Source organism: Scatophagus argus, chromosome 19 (assembly GCF_020382885.2).
Source record: "Scatophagus argus isolate fScaArg1 chromosome 19, fScaArg1.pri, whole genome shotgun sequence".
In the NCBI taxonomy this organism is placed as follows: Eukaryota; Metazoa; Chordata; class Actinopteri; family Scatophagidae; genus Scatophagus; species Scatophagus argus.
Genome location: NC_058511.1, coordinates 19,906,151 through 19,925,767, shown reverse-complemented (window position 1 = coordinate 19,925,767; position 19,617 = coordinate 19,906,151). Strand labels below are relative to the sequence as shown.

Below are 19,617 nucleotides of genomic sequence, written 5' to 3'. Positions count from 1 at the left end.
TCTTCTGAACTTTACTGCCACCCATTCCTCAGTCGTCACTGGGCAGGTCTGCCATGACTTTCCGAAAAGTTAGTTTTGGTTGAGAAATGAGGATAGAGGGATGAAATCACAAGAAAAAAAAAATATATATATGCATTTAGACTTTTCTAGCTTAATTCTATGTTCTCTATTCAGAAAATAAACAGAGGAAATCACAGCCAAATGAGCAGCAAACGTGTATTAATGCTCGTAAACACAGAACATGTCAGCAAAAAAAAAAACCAAACTATTGACAATGTAAATGTGTCAGCTGGAAAACAGATGCTCAGTTTTCTGAAATGCTTCCAGTACACGTGAGAACTGTGACGGAGCTGTAGCTGTAGTGTTCCATATCAGTTAATCAGCTAATAGTTTCACCATTGGGGTACAGCCCTAGAATGGAACTGGCTGCTCATTATGAATATTGAACTATTCAAAAAATCATCAAGTCACTCAGACATGATTTTTGTCTGTACTAACCCAGTCAAATCCAACAGAGTCATGTTTTTAGCATTTGAAAATCAATAAAATGCTGGGCTACTGGAATTTGAGACGTGCAGCACACATATATTTCTGTTTAAGTCATTATAACATAAAAGCTAATAAATACATCTAAACATGAATATGTCAACATGAGACTTCAACACAGTCACAGAAAGTTAAAGTCGTAGTTCAGTTCTAAAGTCCCAGCACATGATGGAGAGTCTCTCCTGCAGGACAGCTGACAGCGGTTTTTCTTCAGAGCAGGTTGTATCACTCTGGTTCAGAGGTAGTTTAGGCAAACCTCACTGATACTCATCACTGCAGCAGAGACCTGCACAACACTTTCCATTTGTGCTGCCCTTCCTCACAATGCTCTCTGTCTTTGTCATTGTCATCCTCTTCATCGCGGTCAGTTTCGTGGTTACTTGTTAGAGTGAGTCTCAAGGAAATTCAATCGAATGCAACTGGACTTAGTTATTTGTCTTTGAAGACGTTTCACCTCTCATCCAAGAGGCTTCATCAGTTCATGCTCGCTTGACTAGGCTGGGACTAGTCCTAGGACTAGGACTAGTCCCAGTTGCATTCGATTGAATTTCCTTGAGATAACCATGACCTGGATGAATGAGAATATTCACAGGCTTATTGCTTGTTAAAGTGAGAATCGGATTGTAAAAGTTTACGGTCTGTCGTGCTGTTGCTTCTGCATTGCTCTACGTACAGTGACCTAATGACAACAGTGTGGCAAAATGTGAGTGGACTGTAAGTAAAGGTGAGAGTCCAGTCATCGACTTTTAGAGACCAGTCTTGTTGAGGTTGGAGAAGCGGCTTGTGATCAGAGGGTCACCGGTTCGATTCCCCCACCAGACGGGCAGGAAAAATTTGGGTGTGGTGGAGTGATTAATGCGAAAAATGTCCCCCCTCCATTAGCCGGCTGATGTGCCCTTGAGCAAGGCACTTAACCCCCCAATATGCTCCCTGGGCGCTTGATGCTGCCCACTGCTCCTGTGTGTGTTTCACTGCATGTAATTTGCCGAGTGTTGCATGTGTGTGTTCAACTAGGAATGGGTCAAATGCAGAAGATGAATTCAGTGTGTGTATGTAAAAATATATATACTGTCAATAAAGCTGATTCTTCTTCTTCTTCTTCTTCTTCTTCTTCACCTGTGATGATTTGTTTCACCAATCCATTCAATTCCATCTTCCTCCTCCACAGGCTGAGGCATCTCCAGCCCCAGAGGGACCCCGGCCCCCTGTGACCCCCGGCACCGATCGCCCCCTCAGCCCCCGGCAGCGTCGTGCCCAGCAGCACAGCCAACAGGGCCAGAGAGATGGCAGGGATCCAGCCAGCAGGCCGGCCTTCACCCCGGCTCCTAACCAACCTCAGGATGAAAGCCGTGCAGGCTCAGCAGTCCTCATTGTGGTGCTCACTCTGGCTCTGGCCGCACTCATCTTCCGCAGGATCTACCTGGCTCAAGAGTACAAGTTTGACTACGAGCTGTGACTCACTTGGTCGGCTGCTTCCTCACCCTGGAGTCAACCCCTCCTGCTGCCACCCTAACAGAACTGTGACCTGCTGAAGTGGAACCAGAGCTGAGGCGGTGTCTGGCGCTGACTTAGTGCACCCCACCCCCCCTCTGCTCATTAGCAGAAGGTTCAGTCTCCGCTGAGGGGAAACATTCATTCCTGTAGAGGAGGTGTTCCACAACACCTCCAGGGTGACGTTTAATCATTGTGAATTTTACTCTCCGCGGTGTCATGCATTTTTAAAAAAAATGGGAAGCGTTGTTGTGTTCGTGATCAGTGCAGAAGCCACACGCACCTCATGTCCCCTTGCATATAATTGTTATTTACCCACAGGTTGCCGCATGTTCCCATTATTTAATTCAGTCTGTAATATAATATGTCATTAACATAGAATTATGGGGTATTTTGGTCTCAAGGTAATTAATCATGGAAGCTCCCATGTACTGTAACAACTTCCTCTGTATGTACTTTAACTTCCTGTTAAGTCAGGTCAGTTAAGTGCAGCGACCGCTGTGTGGGTCTCTTCAAGTGCTCCAGCTCGTATTGGATGTGGTCAGTATGGTGCACAGGTCTTAACTGTACAGTATCTCACATTGTTGTACATGGTCACATCAGGTTGTGAATTGATTTGATATACTGACATTGTGCATTTCAAAAATGAAATGTCCCTGTTGAATTCAGAGGGTGCGCAGTTATCAGCGTGTGTGTCCTGCTGCCTTCAGTAACTGCAGGGATTTAATGAAGCGAAGGAGAAGCCTCACAGTACGAAGCATCTGCGGATAACGTACTTTAAGGATCGCTCATGTTCGTTTGCCAACACATTCCTGTGTTACATCATGTCGCGTGACTGCAGGGCGCTGCTGCGTGGATGTTTTCACAGTTTGTACAAGCGAGGGAATAGTCGTTGACATTTCTGTCACCTTTTTATTTAAACTGACAACACCAAAAAAATCTGCCACCACCACAAACCAGCACCATTAATCAACAGCAGCAGATAACGGACATCATCCAGATATCGTCAGGTACCTCTTCTTCCTCTCTTCCTCCCTCTTTCATAGACTGAATAACAATGATATCTTTTTAAATGACATCCACATGGATAACTGTGACAGCATCTTTGCAACAGCACCTCCCTTAGTCACATATTAAAGGGGAACTCCTCTGTTTTTAACGCATCAAAGTCCGTCTCCAGGGTCTGGGGACTACTGCTCCGTACAGTATGTGAAACACATTGAATATAAAGCGCTTCAGGTCTCCTGAGGGAGCTGAGTGAAGTCTGATAAATGAGTCACTTAAAGTCAGGATCAGTTGTGTGCAGGTGAAGTTTGAAAAAGAAAATAATGTGTGGGTGCGCAGTCAGAAAGAAGTGAGCTTACCAGACCTCTAGCTGCTCCTCGTCTAGACTCATCGAGCTCCTACAGCCAGGCTACACTATCCAGGCTAGATTAGCTGTTACGAGCATAACGCAACCCAATCTTCACCTGAAAACTGTTAGCGGTCAGGTTGCATTGTGGGTAATTTAGGTGCCAGGTTTCAACAAAGGAAAAACGTGCTATAAAAGTATGTCTGCTGCAGTGATTTTGACGCTCTCTGTTTTAAAACTGTCCATTGTGAGTGTGACAGTGTTTTAGGAGTGCAGTGTTTAACCACAGGCGGTCACAGAATACGGTGTAATCACATTTAAGTCATATTTTTAAAGCAAATAGAAATGTATCTGCATAGCTGGAGGATGTTCAAGTAAAATAGTGTATGAACAGTTTTAAGCCTTATTTAATTACTCTTGTTGACTTTCCTTTCAGAAACAGATGTGGTTTTGACATTTATTCTCAGTGCAATTTCTAACACCCAGTTTCCACCAAAGTAGCAGCTACCTGCTGTGGAAATGGCGGGCTGTCGGCACACGGCTTGCACCGGTACTTGTCCATAGATTAAGAAGTCGCAGCAGTGAAGGGGGCGAGGTGCCTAAATAAAACGTGTTTACTGAAGTACATCAGTAGGGCACAGTTCTTTGAACCATTATCAGCATGCCAGGTGACTTAAATTTAGGGATTATTTCCGCCAATAAACATGACTCTGGTCTTCAGAAAACAACGTGCAGTTTCAGCCAACTGTCTGCTTACTTACAACAGATTGTATTTATTTTATTTCAATCAGGAAGTCATTTTTCTGTTGACACTGTAATCTCCCCCACCCCACCCCACCTCACCACCTCTCTACCTGTCTCCCCCCGCTGTTTCGTGGTATTCACACCACGTCCCTGCGCCTTAATCTCTTGTTTGGCTTGCATTCTCTGAAGTTGTATGCAAACAGTCATTTTTTTCCCCCACCCGCTCGTGCTTGTATAAATAGGCCCAAACCCTGTCTAACATTTACCTTCTTTGATATACTTTGAGTAGAGGTTTATCACTGATGAGACTAGGAGGAACTGGGAAGCAATTTAAATTCACTCTCTGCACACGGTAGCTGACGGCTTTTTGACGTGTGCAGCAACTTGGCAGCATACAGATAGCTCAGAGGTAGTCGTAGCAGTCTACCTGGGGAACAAATGTGTCTCTGTAGTTTTTATTTGAGCAACATCTCATACCTGCTCATGTCTAGGTATTACTTGAGGGCAGCAGAGATTCTTTATGAATAACCATATTCTCAGAATCTTGCCTTATCTGTCTGTTCGGTTTTTGTGCCCAAAGGCTGGGATACCAGGATATAAACAGAAAATAAATTGCTTGAATGAAAGAATGTGTTTCCATGTGTCAGGTTTTATAATGTCTTATTCTGTGTACACCTGCAGGGAATGTGTAGCAATGCTGTTACCTTTAAATAATCCTGACGATGGATCAGGTAATTGCCAGGTCCTTAATGTGTGTAAAGTACATTTAGCTACATCTCTCATCTCACATTTTTTTTTTGCTATATGTAGCCGTGAATAATCCCAGTCGCCTCAGCAGTGTTTATGGCAGGATTCAAAAGCAGGTTGTGTGAGTATAAACGCTTACATTCTTTGGGCAGATTTTAGTGTAGATTTCAGTGGCTCATGTTTAAACGTGACTAAGGGGTTTCTCCGAAGCTTTTTTTTTTCCTTTTCGACTCTCAAGCAGTCTCAAGTCTTTCAGCAGTCAAGACCAACTCAAGTCTCAAGTTTTGGCCTGTTAATGATTTTCAAAAATCACTGTCGGCATAGTTTCAAAAACAAGTCAGTTTTATTGTGAGGATTCAGAGAATTGAAAACCTTGTAGCTGACTTCTTATTTTTAAGGAGAGTAAAGACTTAACTGAAAAATGTCCCCAAGGGCTCAAGACTTGACTTTAGACTTGGTTTGACTTGAGAACAGCCTGACTTGTTTTTGACTGAACTGAGATTCCATTCGATTTGTTTCAGTTGACCTGAACTTGACCTGGGCCACTAGACAGGGCCCGAAAGTGCCGTACTCCACTTTCCATGCAGAAGGATGGTGATTAAAAAAAAAAAAAAAAACAAGAATGTGCAAACTTGTACTTAAACTCTGACCCATGTGTACATCCAATCTGGAGATGGGGGACTTTGGTGAAGCAGATGGTGAAGTGTTATATTAAAGCCAGATTGTATAATGAAGTCTCATTTGCTCTCAAACATTTAATTTCACGTAATATCAAATATTAATTAGAGATCCACATTATAAGAAACAGTCTAACCAAAATATAGTTATTTGTGCTGTTCCATAAGCACCTTTCAATTTGAAAAGATAAAAGCCAACTTCAATCTTAAATCAAAGTCAGCTCAATATTTCATGAGTGCCGTCTCTTCATCACATTCCCCAACCCCCCTGGAGGGCACAGGAGAGGGCTGTATGGTAACTAACTGATGAAATTATCATCAACTGTTGTAAAAAACTCACAGTTATTCAAATAAAGTTAAAGAATTAATGAACCATTCATCAATTTTTTGGCTTTTGTGCACATGCACACTTTTGGTATGGATCCAAAGTGCTGTTTTATTTAAATAACACTCTAGTTGTATAGCTGTATAGAGCATGTTTTAAAGTGCGTGGTGCATGTACATTTAGAACATGTCTGACCCCCTTTTGCATGTTAAATAGCACAAAGCGCGTGACATGAATTAAATCAATTAGCGTCCCAGTCTTTTATAAAGTCTGCACTTGTGGATTAAACAGCAGCATTTGTCTTCACTGAGGGACAGATATGTGGTCTTGGCCAATGGATAGTGATGCACAAATGGCAGTCCATGTACTGGGTGGGAGAGTCATAACACTGATATTTCCAGTGAATAGATGGGTTGCGGGTGGGCACATTAATACATAATTTATGATGAAAATATTAATCACATGACTTGCAGAGATCTATAGCAGCAGAAACAATGTGTGTGTCTCCCTGTTAGGAGAGACACTGTCCACACAAGGCAGAGCAGCTTGACTCAATTCATTAATAAAATCTCCTGACAGGCTTGGTCATGTTCTGTGTTCTTCTACAGCTTTTAAAGGTCATAGTCCATGTAGTGTGAAGTCTCAGTGACACTGTGAGCACTGAAAACAGTCTCTCAGTGTGGATTCGAACGATGTCGGAGATGATCCGTGAATCACTAGTCTGTAACAGGCAGAGTGTATGCACTCGTGAAGCTGAAGCTGAAGCTGAAGAAACATTTACTTTGTACAGAACTTTTCCCTGTGCATTTCCTTAAAACTGTCTACAGCCAAGGAGAACGCAGTGTTTGTGTCTTACATAAGATCTACATTATATTGGGGTAAAATAAACAGATAAACAGGTAAACAGATAATCATCTTGATTGCTTTTCACCTATTGATCCCCATCAGCTATACTCACTCATATATTCATCCAAGCCAACAACATGCCTCTTAGACCCCATCCCTACCAACCTTCTCAAAGAAGCTTTACCCTTACTTAGCACCTGTCTATTAGACATGATCAATCTGTCCCTGATAACAGGCTATGTACCCCAGTCCTTTAAAGTAGCTAGTCAAACCTCTCCTTAAAAAGCACACACTTGATCCAGAGGTTTTAAGCAACTATAGACCAATATCTAACCTTCCATTTCTTCTTCTCTCTCTCTCTCAACCCAACCGGTCAAGGCAGATGGCCGCCCATCTTGAGTCGGGGTCTGCTCCGAGGTTTCTGCCTTCTAAAAGGCAGTTTTTCCTCGCCACTGTCGCCAAGTGCTTGCTCAAGGGGGAATGTTAGGCTCTCTCCATTTACAATTTAATTAAATAGTTTGGTCTAGACCTGCTCTAATTGGAAAGTGTGATAACTTTTGTTGTGAATTGGCGCTATATAAATAAACTGAATTGAATTGAATTGAATTAAAATAATCAGCTTTGAAAGGCATACAATTAAGTGAAATCCATCTCTCATTACACAGTTTGGTTAGCCAGCCTCAAATATCCAAATGTCTTTCTCCCACCTTTTCAAAGAAGGAATATTTTCTCCTGAAATTATTCAGTCACAATTCAATCCAATTCAATTTATTATAGCACTTTATACAATCAAAATTGTCTCTAGATGCTTTACAGAGACCCAGAGCCTGAACCCCCGAGCAAGCAGACAGTGGCAAGGAAAAACTCCCTTTTAACAGGAAGAAACCTTGAGCAGGACCCGGCTGATGAAACAGAATACAGCATTCATCCAGCTCAATAATAATAATAATAAAAACATGGTTATGACTGGATAATACTTTTTAATCTCAAAAACTCTTTGCCAAGTGGGAACAGAACGTTCCTCAGCATCCACAAAGACTAAAATGGAGAGTGCAGACTGGAGACAGATGAGACCCCACCGCACTGTAATTCTTGACTGGACGATGGAGGGGAAAGGTCCAGCTGGCCACATCTTTTCAAAAACCTTGGAGGACAGTGTTTATTATATTATATTATATTATATATACAATATTTTTGTCAATAATAATAACTAATCAACTACTCATTTCGACGTTCGGTCTCCCGTTTGTGCAACACCTTTCCTGGAAAAGTAAAGCCAAGCAAAGCTGCAGCAGGAATATGTGGCATCGTGTTCTCACTTTTTGTTCTTTCTCTCTTTTGTCCCCCCCCCCTCTGGGGACAAACTGTCTTCTACCAGCAGTGTGTCTGTCTCTAAACAGCTCGTCAGGAGGGACGCAGCGCGCGGGATGTTGGTGCTGATGCTGCGCGCTCACGAGCTGGCGTCTGAAGACCAATCAGAGCGCGTATCAGACTTCACCATCCCGCGTGTCTCACAATCCCTGTCTCTCTGACACTCTTCCCTTGCCTCAGACAGGAAGATGGTACCGTGCACAGATGGCCCTGCACGCGGACCCGAGGCGTCACTGATTGACTCGCTGCGGGACTTTTGACTTTTTTACCATGTCGTATTACGTTAGGTTTCTGCTTTTACTTCTGTGCTTGATCCTGATCGGGGAGTGCAGGAAACACAAAAGCAGAAAAAAGCGGTGGTCCACACCGGCGGAGACCCACAAGCCAGGCACGTAAGTACTGAAAAGCTTTTTCTTTTTTTTTTCTTTTGCGCGGATTAAACTGAGCTGCGAACTCCAGAGAGCATCATATAAACACCCAGCAGCAGTTGGAGGAAAACCCCCTCCTGTTCTGAACAACTCTGTGCAGTTAACATTTAGATCAATTTAACATCAGAAGGACGCTTAAGATGTTTTGAGGATGCGAGGATGCTGCAGCTTTGTGGATTTTCCCCCTCCACTTAATCTCCAAGGATTCACAGAACGTCAACATTTTGCGTGCGCTGTGTGCATGAACGCAACGTCTGCTTTATCAGTTGCCAGTCTAAATTTTCCCGTGATGTTCCGGTAGGTGAAGCGCCCCTTGACGGCGCCGTGACGCCGGAATCAAAGCGACCCGCTGCTCTTCAGCTGTGCGTAAAAGCCCGAGCGTGTGTTTTGAACAGCACGCTGGGTGTTATTTCAGCTGAAGACAGAGCTACGGGTTCTTTATTTGGATTAGAGCAGAGAAAGTGAAAAAGTGCTTTTGTCTTTGTGCTGGTGTTTTCCCCTCTGTCACGCTCCTGTCATTTTCACACGGGATCAAACATTCTTCAGCTTGGATTTCCTGTCTCTGTCTAACAAACTGGCAGGCAGGCAGTACTCTGTTCCACTGTTCAAAAGAAGAAGACTGAACCCTTCCTGCCACTTTGTCTTCGTCATCTTTTTGTCTCTCCATCAGTTAATGGCATTCTGCTGCAAATCTAAACACAATCTTAGACCTTAAATTTAAACCGGATGGCTTCAAAACCAACTTCCACATTTGCGGAACAAGTGTCACCTAAAATCACACACACACACAAAAAAGATAGAAATCCATTCGACCTCCTAACCTGTTCAATGCAACCTGTCTGTCTTTAATTAGGAAGTGTAATATTCCAAAGCAGGTTACATTTTAAAGATAATTCTAAGAGCAAAGAAAAATCAGAGAGCATTACATTTGTAATCTACAGGCCTCAGGGACGGCTGCTCAGCTTGCCCTGGCCTTCGCCTTCCTCCTCTCTCAGTTATAAAGTATACGTCTCTTGGTATTCGATGTTTCCGAGTGCAGAACCAAACCAACACTGAATCTATCATAATAAATATTGTGTGTGTCAGAGCCTGATGTATCTTCTCTCTGTTGTCCAAAAACTACTAAAACTACTAAGACATGTTCCATCAACACACACACACACACACACACACTGAAGTTTGTTTTGACTCAGTTCCACATCGTATCACCCCAAATACCCACTACAGCGCCACACATGGATTAATCCGCTGCTGAAAACAGTCCCTATTACCTGACGCCAATGATCGCAAATTTTAAGAAAATTAAAATCATCCACTTGCATATACTAGTAAAAATATAAAATACCACCAGCCTTACCCCTTAGGAGCAAACTCTAATGGCTCTTTAAACCCTCCCCTCTCTTTCTGCCTGCCTGTTACCAGTCCTCTGTCGAAGAAAGTTGTGGATGGAACCAAAACTCGGAAACTGAAGACCAGCCACCTTCTGCGCATAGACGAGCATGACTTCACCATGAGGCCCGCCTTCGCAGGTAAGCTCTGCAAGCTTTAAAAGACATGCCACCGCTTACAGTCAGTGATCGTGTAAGTGACCATAAGAGAGGATTTGTCCGGTGTTTTGGTGCTGTGTAACCAGCAGGATTAGATTGGTGGAACCTGAGCGCGTGATGAACGCTGATAACACTCTGACTGGGAAAGCACAGGCGGGTTTATTTTTTGCACTTGTCATCTCTTCCACTCGACTGCTAAACCTAAAGAGGACAGAAATAGCTGAGACGTGGAGAAACAGAGAAATCCTCAGCAGGTTGTGTTACACTGTAAACACATGCTGACAGCAGAGATCAGATCATTCTACAGAAATTTCCCCCTCTTATTTGTTTCCCCTCATTGTTTGTATCTTCCACCATTGACACCTCAGTCATGTGTTGGCCTGAGTCAACTTAGGCGCATTATGTGTGTGTCCTTGCTTTCCACCTTGAATGTCAGGACAATGACACTGCTATTGAGATTTGAGGAGGCAATTAAAAATAAGAAGCTTATTTGTCGCACTAAAGAGCCCCCTTCTCTGGCATTTAGCATAAACGGGCCCCATTTAAGCACAGGAGGAGGTGGCGGGCTAAATGAAACATCCCACAGTGAATTTCACGCTGCTGTGGGACTACAGTTGCAGCCACAGATGGAAGCACGGATCCCACTGAGGATCACTTTTTGTCTTGCATTTGTCAGCTTTTTGTTTGCAGGAAGCTTCTGCAGCAGCAGAAGAATGTGATATTCTTATTCAAACATCATCAAAAGCTGACTTGTGTGAGCGCCCCGCTGCTGCCTGTGAGACTCCCATGCGTTCATTTGGCCGAGGAAAAAGTGTGTGTGTGCAGCAGCAGCTGCCGTGGTTCCTCCTGACTTCAAAAGGAGCAACTGCAGTGTTACTAATGAAAGCCTCTTACAGGGCAGCTTCCCGTTTGCTGGGGGAACGATATCAAGAGCTACGCCATTACGTGCCAATGGAAATGCCAGTGTAAGGGATAGAGAAAATTCCAAAGGCACAATCAGACAAATCCTGAGTGTGCAGCAGTTTATTGTCCAAATGTACACAATAAAGTGCTTTCTTGTGGTACTATATCCCAAAAAATAAAGACAATAAATAGCAAAATATTCTGTATTTGGTTAATATTTTTCTGCTTCTTTGACTCAGAGAGCGACAGTAAATGAGGATTGTATTTCCATTGGCCAGTCCCCTACTGTGGTCTGACCAAACACACAGGAAGCTGTCCTGTCTACCTCTTCTTCACCCCCTTCACCCAGCCGACTATCAGCAGGATGGTTCTCGCTTGTGAGCCGGGTCCTGCTCAAGGTTTCTTCCTGTTAAAAGGGAGTTTTTCCTTGCCACTGTCTGCTTGCTCGGGGGTTCAGGCTCTGGGTCTCTGTAAAGCATCTAGAGACAATTTTGATTGTATAAGGTGCTATATAAATAAATAAACTGAATTGAATTGAAGCTGAAAGGAAGATAAAAAAATGTTTGGGTAGGATATTTGTCATCACACCAAGTTGTGATTTCCTGGATACATCTATTTATGGAGCTCCTCCTCCCTTGTCTGCCTGGGGTTTAACATGTGATGGGGTGGACAGACCCGTCATGCATTAGTCACATTCGCATTAAAGAGGCAGCATGTTTTCTCCTCATTTCACCCATAGGATCCTGAAGAGCCCTACACCTAATGCATCCTGTCACTTGGATTTCATCCTAGCTTGTCTAATCTAGCCAGGGTGAACCAACAGTGGATTTACAGTTGCCAGTCCATGAAAAGAGGAGCAGTCCAGCATCCTTAGGCGGAATGGATCCCTCTATTCTAGACACATCTGTAGAAATCATACAAGGAAAATTCAATCTGTGAAACTGAGTAAATGAACAGATGAGAATGTAATCTGAGCTTTGACTTTCTGTGAAAGCTTCCTGTTAGGAATTTACAAGATGATTTTATGTTCAAGGAGCAGCTTTGTTGTGTGTGAGGTTTATGTATCCAGAAGCTCTTGTAGCCAGATTGTGGCAGTTTTACAAGTGGAAATTGCCTTTTTTTTTTTGTTTTTTTGTTTTTTTCAAGTGAAATTTTAATGTTTAATATTGGTTATTGTTGTGAAACTGGCATCATTGAGTGACGTGACTGACCTATTAAGTTTTAGCCCATGACAGACTAACATTTTAATGTTTAAAGTAAATCAAGAAATGAGCTACATCACCAAGAGACGTGTTCGTTGTTTGTCCAGTACACACACACACACACACACACACACACACACACACACACACACACACACGCACAATCAGAGACTCTCAGCTAACCTGATCCTCCTGCCAGTCTGTGCCATACACTGCAGGCTGCTGCTATAATCTCATAATGCTGCCACATATAGGTTATATCTTAAAATGAAAGAAATGCTTAGCTATATGAAAAGTTATGTAAGTTAATTAGCAGATTTTGCTTACTAGTATAATAAAGCCTGTTTATTGTCCCAGACCGGGTAATAAAACTTTGAAGCTGATGTTTCCACATTATAACTTCTGTTTGATCTGTTTGTGCATTGCTGGTGAAGAGGTGGAATTTATTTAGTTTTTAATTTTACCCTATTTTTTTTAATATTTAAATAAATCCTGGTTTTATGTTTTGCGTGTAGCATAAAGCAACTGCAGCTTGCACTTCACTGTACAACAGCGTTGATAAACAAAACCCTTCAATGTTGAACCTTGCAATTTAGGGAACCCAGATGATAAGATAATATTGATGTTGTTTTCCCCGTTGTGTCTGTTGCTGTGGTCACAGCAAGCTGAGAAAGCTGAAGGGTCATCAGCACTGATGGCAGCAACAATCATGTGCTCACATGAGGATAACAGGAGCTTTCGCTTAAAAATTCCTGCCATCAGAAGCTTCTGGCCTGGTTTAGCACAAAGACTGTAGGCAGTGGTTGTGTAGAAACAGCAAGCCTTGCTCTGTCATGAATACACCTAACAAAATCTCTGACAGCATAGGGTTGCACAATGGAATGTAAGTTGGAGTTCGTGCTGCACACACATATAACATATATGTATATATATGTTATAAATATGTATATACAATCAAGGAATCAAGGAACTTTATTGTCATACCAGCTCACATTCACATGTTTATGGTATGAAATTAGGACTCAGGTCCTGGGAGCAGTAGGTGGACTATAAAAATATAAAAATATAAAGTACGAGGTAAACAAAAAGTTGAATAAAATAGAAATATAAGCTAAATAAAAAAAATAGAATGTAAAAGAATATAAAACTAGACATTTAAATTTTAGCATATAGCAGCATAAATATGCATGTGCAAGTGTGTGCAAGTATGCAAATATGTTAGAGTAAAGAATAATACAATAAAATGACACGAACAGTTACGTAATATGGTCAGCGTCTGAACATTAAAAAGATGACACTGTCCATCAACTTTGACTGCATTTGAGCACCACAGATCATTGATGTAAACTAAGTTCACCTCCCTTTGTATTATTAGAGTTCTGTGTACTGACCGAATGGAACTCAGCTGACCGTCGAGTGCAACACATTAATCAAGGATATCATGATGGAGTCAACAGTCTCTGATTTCCTGTTGCTGGGTTGGCCAGAGTTCCATTTTGTCCATTCCAGTTTTCTGTGATTGGCCATTAGCCATAAGGAGACTGGCTTGTGGAATACCCAGGCTCTTCCCTATGTACATTTATATTATAGACAGGATGGGTAGTCTGCTGTGTGCACTGCACATAATGAGCACTCAAGGAAGACTGGGTGTACATAAAGTGCGAAGAGAGCTGGAGGAGCAGGGTCGCCCACAGCTCCTTTTAGCCCCAGGCAGGTTTTATCCAGCCCTACTCTTGGGGAAGTTTACTTCTATGCTTGTTTGTTTGTTTGCTTGTTTTTATCTAGATGCTTGCTCGGAAACACAAACTTCCGTTAGATTAACCCCCGAACAGCAAAGACAGTAGGGAGAGTTCACACATCTTAAAAAAATTACCTGAGGAACCTCAGGAAACTGCCTCCACAAGTGAAATAATCCACTATTGCCTAATTTCAGGATTTAGATTTTAATATGCCTGAACATCTGCTGGCACACATCAAAATAAAAGTCGGTTCCTAACTCTGACATCCTGTATTTCTTAGATTCATGTTCATTATGTAGCCTACAAGTGTAAGTTTCTTAATTAGAGACATTATGAAATTTCATCCACAGGGAGAAATGACAGTCCGTATAAACAGTGACTTAAATAACTAGCCGGATTCAGTAAGTGGATAAAACCCCGATGAAGCTAGGAAAATGTTTGCTGTCACAGAGTGAATGCATATGGGTTATATTCTTTTGCTTTCACATTTTAAAGAGTAAGATGTGGTATAAAATGAAGCCACTGAGGTTTAGTGGAGCTCTCAGGAAAGCAGAACCCTGAAACTATCAATAGACCTGTTTTAACTTAAGCATTTGCTGCTCTGTGATGCTGATACTCAGTGTTGTGGTGTTTATGCTCCTGAGACTTTACGGTCAGGGAGACAACACTGGCTGACTCTGTCTTACTTCATGGCCCATTTGAAAGCAGCCCATACGGAAGTGCTAGTGAGGGCTACAAGGGCCAACAGGAATTATGAATTGGAGCACTGCTATGACACATTCGTGGGTCTCATCTGATAATCAGTGACGTGGAATAATTTGCTGATGCTGTCAGCTCAAAATAGCAAAAGGAAATCTTCTGGCAACACCAGGACATTTCGTCTGTGCCCAACTGTCCTGCCTGAATATACACAAACCTCACTTTTTCAGCCATCTTTCTGAACACTGCAGCACAGAAATTAACGGAAAACAAGCCAGCTATATGCCTCCTCTGGACGGAAGTTGTTTTTTCTTTTCGTTTGTTTTTTTTTACCACTTCTGTGTTCATGGTCTCCTGTGACCCAGCTGCAGAATAAAATCACAGAAAATCCTGCTTTAAAAGGAGTTCAGTCTTTTTACTCAGCAGGTATCGGGTGTTCCATCCACTGAGGCAACATGTCAGCAGGAGCTCAGGCAGTGCTGAATCTGGCACGTGATGTGTGGCATATGGTGTGAGTAAGAGTAGGGAGGACACTGCTGACAGCTGGAACTGGGCACGAGTTAATATCCCCCCTTCCAGGTAGCAGCTTTGGCTGTGCCACTAGTTATGTAAGGCTGGCACTCTTGCCACTGCTCAGATTAACTATACTACAGCAGTCAATGTGACTTTAATACACCAATGACAGAAGGGTGTGTGAATTTGCTTTGCTATTGATGAGAAGGGTGAGAGGATATGTTTCTCATACGAGCCTTAAATATGACAACATTGTGTCCTGTTTGATGTCAAGTTCTCAGTCGAGGGGTGACTGATTCATTTGGTTCTGACTATTCAGTTTGTGGCCTAAGGTGGAGGGAGATGAGTTATATAGTTCTTGTTTCATGCACGTGTAATGCAGCTCTTTCACTGATTGATTATGCAGAAGTTTTAACTGAAAATTGCAAGTCATTGCTCAGTCATTCTCAGAATATGGACATCAGCCTTCGTGCAGTCATCTGCTACCTCAGTCACAAGAGTTTATCACTCAAAAAGGTTCATGAGGACATGGTGGCAACATTGGGGAGAAGTTGTACCTTCAGTGGTGACATTATCACTGCTGTGGACCACTTCCTGAAGGTCCAGATCTTCCACAAAGAAGGGATCCATATGTTCCACCACTGCTGGGCTAAGTCTAAAAAAAATAATAAATGTAGGATACTCCATCTTGTTATTTCAGGATTCTGGGTTTCAGGTGTAGTTCCTGGTGAGATCTTAGATCAGTCATAAATAAATATTGGCATGTTTCCTACTGTTAAGTGAAGATTTATTCAATAGAGACATGACAGGTATGTCAGTTCTGGTGCAGTAACTTTTGTCAGCTCAACGTGACATTGACGTAAGCTAACTTTTTTATTTCAACCTGGCTGATAGATGATGTCAACTTTGAAACCAGTGGGACACCAGTTGACAAACTGGGTGGTGTGCTTGGTTTTGATGGTGGCAATGGCAGCATTCCCATCTTTGGGCACCACATCACCATGTTACAAAAGGCAGCAAACCATATACTTGCTATGGTGTGGGACACATTTCACGATCTGATTGGCAGCCTTGAAGCAGATGTTTGTGGTCTTTGCCACTGAGAGGCACTCACGGTAAGCCTTCTGAGCATAGATGACAGGGGCATAGTTGGCCAGAGGGAAGTGGATATGGGGATATAGCGCCACATTGGTCTGGAACTCAATCAGATCAGATCAATACTGAGGGCACCAATGAATCAAAGCAAATTGGTGAAGGAGGACAAAACTTGATTGACCAACCTGGTCAGGGTGGAGCTGTTGTGCCTCCACCACAGCTGTGGACACTTGAGTAGACGGCGAACTTCAGCTTGGACTTCTTGCCATAGTTCACAGACAGACGCTCCATCAGTAAGGAGGTGAAACCAGAGCCGCCGAAGCCCTGAAGGCCATGGCACTGGTCAGGATGTGGACAGAGAGAGAGAGACAACGACCACATGTAAGAAACAGTTGTGTCATTTCATTTGATATGCTGAAGCTAAACTTTCAGTTGGATTTGTCCATTGGACTGGATCCCATGTTTCCATGGATCCCAGGCAATAAAGCTCCCAGCATGCTTTGCCCTTCTCAACGCCAGATTGAACGACATGCAGCGAGATACACTCACAGTAGGGAAAGGGAAACCAATTTTTAATTAAAAATAAAACCTGCAAGCTGTCTTTGAAAGGAGGAAAAAAAGGCTGTTTTGTAAAGAACAATATACCAGATCGTCATGACTAATGTCACCTCATTTATTTATACTCTGAACATAAATCTTTTCGAAACAAAGATATCACAGAGGTTGATTATAATGTGCTTATAGAAGAAGAAAAAATAGTCCAGAACAGAAATCCATCCAACATACAACTTTTTACAGTTGAAGAGGAAGATGTTTGTTTGAAAAGTCTGTGAATTTTCACAAAGGCCGGGCCTCTTCAAACAGGCGGTGGTAACAAATGTTTCGGGCTCAAACACACTGACTTCATCAACTGGATCGATCGTGTCGACAGGAAAAAGTGGAAACTGGCAACTCTGACTGCACTTGAATTTGACCTGTGCCCTGCTGAGTTACACTTAATTTACCAAAGTGACCCATTGAAGATGAGCATTGATTAACTGTTTTTTTATCTTAACATTTTTTTAATCAAAGCTGGAATGTAGGCAGTTAATGCTACTTCTCATCTAATAAAAGTTTATTACTATTATTATTATTATGGACCTTTTACAATCCTTTAACCTTACCCAGGAAGTTCAGTTCCCAACTCATTTGAAAGGTTATACTCACAATCTGGTCTTTCACAGTGGCCTCAGCCTTTCAAACTTTGACATCCAAGATATCTGTGTGTCTGACCATAAAGCAATTCTATTCAATGTCATTTTAACTCACCAACCCCCCAATCACTCCATGCCCATCTGTCGCCGGGTTTTTAACTCTACATCTGCTAGCTTGTTCTCTGAGCATTTTACTTCTGCCGTTCTACACAATTTTGATCCAAATTTTAACAGCTGCTCTCCTTATTTGACTGCACCTGTCAGTCTATCCTAGACTCCGTAGCTCCTTCCCATCAAAAGGCAGTTAAAGAAGCCAAAGCGGCATTTTTCTCCAACGTGATTTTAGACAATCGTTCAAATCCCAGGATATTATTTCAAGTTATTGATTCTGACACTGACACTACTCCTCCCTGTGTTTTTATTGTCCCATCTGAGGAGCTGTGCAATAAATTCCAGTTCCACTTTAGCCAGAAAGTCACTGATATCAGAAATCTAATAAAGCCACTTTACATACCCACGGGGATATACACTGCTTTTTTTTTTTAGCAATTTTAAGAAAATCTCACTACTCCCCTTAGAAGATATTGTGAAACTCTCAAAGCCAACCACATGCATTCTTGATGTTATTCCCACTAAATTTCTCAAAGAGGTTTTTAATGCTATCTGTCCCATTATTTTACCTATTATAAACACTTCCTTAGAAAATAGTATATTTCCCTCTGCTTTTAAACATGCTATGGTGCAACCTTTTTTAAATAAACTTAACCTTGATCCAACTGTTTTTAGTCATTTTAGACCAATTTCAAAACTAACATTTTTATCTAAGGTCCCAGAGAAAGTGATATTTTCTCAGGTCTTAGAGTCCATGTGTCATAATGAGCTCTTTGAGAAATTTCAGTCTGGTTTTAGATCACTGCACAGTACAGAAACCGTCCTCCTTAAGGTGACCAATGACCTCCTTTTAAAGGCTGACAGCCCTATTTTAATTCTTTTAGACCTTAGCGCAAAACATTTGACACTGTAGATCACAACATTTTAATAAACGGTCTGCAGTCTTTGGTGGACATGCAGGGCACTGCACTCCATTGGCTGTGCCTTTATCTTTTGGACAGAACTTTTGTAGTCACCATAGGTAAATACACGTCATCCCCAGCCCACATCACCTGTGGTGTGCCGCAGGGCTCAGTGTTAGGTCTGATTTTATCCTCTATTTATATGCTCCCACTCGACCAAATTATTCAGAGACACAATGTCTCTTTTCACTGCTACGTGGATGACACACATCTAATACTCAATGACCCAAGAAGCCTAGCTGCTGCCATTGACTGTCTTTGTGATGTAAATTGTTGGATGGCGCAAAACTTCCTTCAACTCAACAATTCAGAAACGGAAATCATACTGTTTAGCCACCCCACATCCCCAGATGCCAGTCAGCCTTGGTCCTCCGTCCACCAGTCACAGCCAGAAACCTGTGTTATACTCAAACCTCAGCTTTGACTCCCAAGTCAGAAAAGTCCAATCATGATTCATCCAACTTTTAAGATTTTACTTATCGCTTTTAAAGTACGTCTGGGTCTGGCTCCAAGTTATATAACAGAGTTGTTGACCCTCTATGAGCCAGCCCGAAGCCTGAGATCCTTGGGTGGGGACCTTCTGGTCATTCCAAAGTTGAGGTTGACCAGGCTTTTGCTGTCAGAGCCCCTCGGCCTTGGAACAACCTTTCCGAGGAGATACGGCTAGCAAGGTCATTCTTTTAAATGGTTCTTTTAAATCACTTCTCAAAACCCACTTTATATACTGGCTTTTATGTGATGTTATCTTTTAATGTCCCCTTTACCTTACTGGTTTTAAATTGTATATTTCCTTTTCATTATTATTATTATTTTATTTAAATCTTAAACCTCACCATTTGTGTATTTATATTTTGTTTATTGCCTTCTATTCATATACAATTTGCCGGTTTTGTTTTTAATGATTGTTAAGCACTTTGGAAACATGTTTTTTGAAAGGTGCTATATCAATAAAGTTATTATTATCATTATTATTATTATTATCTTAAATTTGGTTACCACGTGATGACATAGCTTAGAGCTTTGAATTTCCTGAAATCAACACGTAAGTTGAAAAAAAAAAACATATTTTCATACAACCCGTTTCCGTTTCCTCAAGCTGAGAGGATTTGCACCTCTCCCAAAGTAAC

At 42.0% G+C, this 19,617-nt stretch overlaps 2 protein-coding genes across 3 annotated transcripts in view; both read left to right on the top strand.

Moving 5' to 3' along the window:
- ube2j1 (ubiquitin-conjugating enzyme E2, J1) overlaps positions 1 to 5,609 on the top strand; it is a 47,225-nt gene extending 41,616 nt beyond the window's left edge. Inside the window, exon 8 of the mRNA XM_046372289.1 lies at positions 1,715 to 5,609. Coding sequence (XP_046228245.1) covers positions 1,715 to 2,002 — 288 coding nt within the window. The 3' untranslated portion in view covers positions 2,003 to 5,609. The remainder of the gene's footprint in view (positions 1 to 1,714) is intronic.
- Positions 5,610 to 8,082: 2,473 nt separating this feature from the next.
- The window catches only part of LOC124050122 (gamma-aminobutyric acid receptor subunit rho-2-like), a 28,127-nt gene continuing 16,592 nt past the window's right edge, over positions 8,083 to 19,617 (top strand). Inside the window, exons 1-2 of one of the 2 annotated variants that reach the window (XM_046372288.1) lie at positions 8,083 to 8,490; positions 9,949 to 10,055. In XM_046372288.1, coding sequence (XP_046228244.1) covers positions 8,369 to 8,490; positions 9,949 to 10,055 — 229 coding nt within the window. In that variant the 5' untranslated portion in view covers positions 8,083 to 8,368. Of the gene's footprint in view, positions 8,491 to 8,520; positions 8,824 to 9,948; positions 10,056 to 19,617 lie in introns of those variants that run through there. The other variant, XM_046372287.1, reaches the window with a different exon arrangement.